Source organism: Typha angustifolia, chromosome 5 (assembly GCF_048772165.1).
Source record: "Typha angustifolia cultivar Huaian chromosome 5, ASM4877216v1, whole genome shotgun sequence".
NCBI classification, from domain to species: Eukaryota; Viridiplantae; Streptophyta; class Magnoliopsida; order Poales; family Typhaceae; genus Typha; species Typha angustifolia.
In genome coordinates this window covers 5,504,543-5,507,019 of record NC_133243.1, presented here as the reverse complement: position 1 = coordinate 5,507,019, position 2,477 = coordinate 5,504,543, and the positions used below count along the sequence as shown (strand labels likewise).

At 44.4% G+C, this 2,477-nt stretch overlaps 1 protein-coding gene across 1 annotated transcript; it reads right to left on the bottom strand.

The window, feature by feature from the left end:
- Positions 1–427: 427 nt before the first annotated feature.
- LOC140760319 (putative RING-H2 finger protein ATL49) lies at positions 428–2,124 on the bottom strand. Its single transcript, XM_073097241.1, has one exon. It carries the CDS (start codon positions 1,898–1,900, stop codon positions 503–505), a length of 1,398 nt encoding a protein of 465 aa, XP_072953342.1. The 5' UTR covers positions 1,901–2,124; the 3' UTR covers positions 428–502.
- Between the last annotated feature and the right edge of the window lie 353 nt (positions 2,125–2,477).

Genomic DNA, 2,477 nt, shown 5'->3' with positions numbered 1-2,477 from the left:
AAAAGAAATATTTGAATTTGAAAAGAAGATCTCCCTTCCCCCCACCTGACATTGCCATTCATTCTACCATTACTGCACCTCAACCTTTTTGTTCATTTTTGGCTATCTTTCTTACTTACTGCATGAAGACAAAGGTGGAGATTGAAAAGTTGAAGTGTTTTCTTTTATCTCAAGTGAAGGTGAATTAGTCTCCAGAGTACATAAAATTAACCTCGATCACGTTGTGTTTTTTTAATAGAGAAATAAAACGATAAGAATTACAGCATGAACTTAGTAATGACTTTGTTACTTTCTTTAATTCTACTTTTTGGTCAGATTCAGATCAAGTTAGAGCATGAGAAGAACCTCCTCCATTGCTGCTGCCACTTACGAAAGAAAAGAAAAGAAAAAGAATGTACTAAAGCTTTGAGCAGAGCAAAATATTCCATGAAACAAATATTTACTCTCTGTTAATTAATCCCTTACCATGAACAAGGAGCAAGATTTGAAATCTAAGTCTATGTCAGAGATCATTTCCGACCTTGTTCTGCCTCCCCACAACCCACAGCAATGTCCTCCTTGTGAATGAAGGGGCTTCCTCTGCTCTGGAGCTTATAACGCTATTGTTGCAGCTTCCAACCTCCACATCCCAATCCGCTTCGCTACTGATGCTGTTCTTGAGTTCAGAATCGTCGGCCGGCGGCAACCGGAACGACGAAGCCCGCCTCGAAGAACCAACGGAGACGGGCTTATCTTTCTTCATCCATATCTTGGAGATGGAAAAGCTCTCATTTTTACGTAGATTTGCAATACCACTAGAACTGTTATGGTTATCAGCTCTAGCTCTTTCTGTCCTTGATGCATCGAACCGTTTGAATCCTTCTCTTGCCAAGCAGCAGTCGCATTCCGACATCGCAACCCGGTGCCTGGACTTCGTAACCGTTGGCTTCTTCTTGGGTGGTCTAATGGCAACTTGAAGCGAGGAAGTATCGTCCATCACGTATTCATACGATCCCATGGAGAGGCACCTTCTTTGGTCCAAGTTCTTGTTGCAGCTAGTACTACTCCCTTCACCCTCACCTGCAGCAACTTCCACGCTCCTAAACTTGCCAAGCTTGACAGGAACCACCTTTGCATCTGAAACCTCTGAAACATTCAATCCAATCTCCTCTGGCTTTTGCGAAGATTGATTGCTCGAAGGCTCGAAAACTTCTTCTCCAAGAGGACCCAGATGAGCATTTGGGCCAGAATCCCCTCTCTCAGGTGCAATGATCTCTCTTGAGCTCTCACTTCGGGACTCTAGAACAAGGAGCACAGGGCTGCAGCTATTGCTAGGAGGGAACTCAGAGAGGAGGCTACTCCTACAGAGAGGGCAAGTGGAGTGAGACAAGAGCCATGTATCTATGCACTGGACGTGGAAGGCATGGCTGCACTTGGGGAGGAGCCTGAGCTTGTCATCCCCCTCAAACTCACAGAGGCAAACAGCGCAGTCGAATGGATCCTTGAGGCCTATGATGGCTTTGTAGAGGAAGACTGGGAGGGCATCTATGAAGGATTGGTCCACCCCTGCATCATGGAGGTGGAAGAGTTGCTGGAGTTGGCCTTGCAAGGCTGTGACGTTGTCCAATCCTTCTGGGTCTCTGCTGATGGGTCTGAAGAGGTATCTAACAAGGAGGTGGAGCAACCCAGAGATGAAGAAGATGACTGCTAGGATCATAATTATGAGGAGGATACTCGGGCTAATCTTGTTCTCAAAGTTGGCATAGTAAAGAGGAGTAGAAAGAGGTGGTGGTAGTGGTGGCAGCGGTGGTGGTGGTGATACTACTGGTGGTGGTGGTGGTGGTGGAAGGAAGGGCAATGGGAGTTGAGCAGGAGAAGAAAAGACATCTCTAATGGCACTTCCATGCAAGACCCAATGCATCTTTTAGTCTAAAGAAGGAGATAAAACTCAAAAAACTCGCCAGATTCTCCTTGGAAAAGCTTAATGGAGTCCTCCCTGGCTCCAGGATCCTATTTGAAATTAGAAGAAGGGAAGAGAAGGGAAGAAGAAGAAGTGGTCACAGGCATGGAGTGAAGAAGAGAGGGGAAGATGTGATCCTTAATGGGTGGAGAAATTAATGGGATGCCAATGGAAATAAAACTGGAATTGATTGCTAGAGAGAGGAAGGTGACCCAATTTATTATACAAGTTATATATTTTGCAAGGTTTACTACAACCAATGGTAATTAAGACAAAGCAGAGAGAGAGAGAGAGAGAGAGAAAGAGAGAGACAGGTGAATCTTAGGAAGACCAAACTCTTTTGGAACCCAAAGCTTTTCTCTACTCCTATTTGACTTTCCAGAAGCCTTTTAGCAGCAGGCCCAGAGTCCCATTAAATTCCATATAGAAGAAGTTTGATGCTTCCACTCTGTTTTCATCTACTCCCAAGTCCCAAGTTCCTTTTTTTTTAATAAGAAAATTTTGCATATAACACCCAATGTCAATACAGTTTTGCACT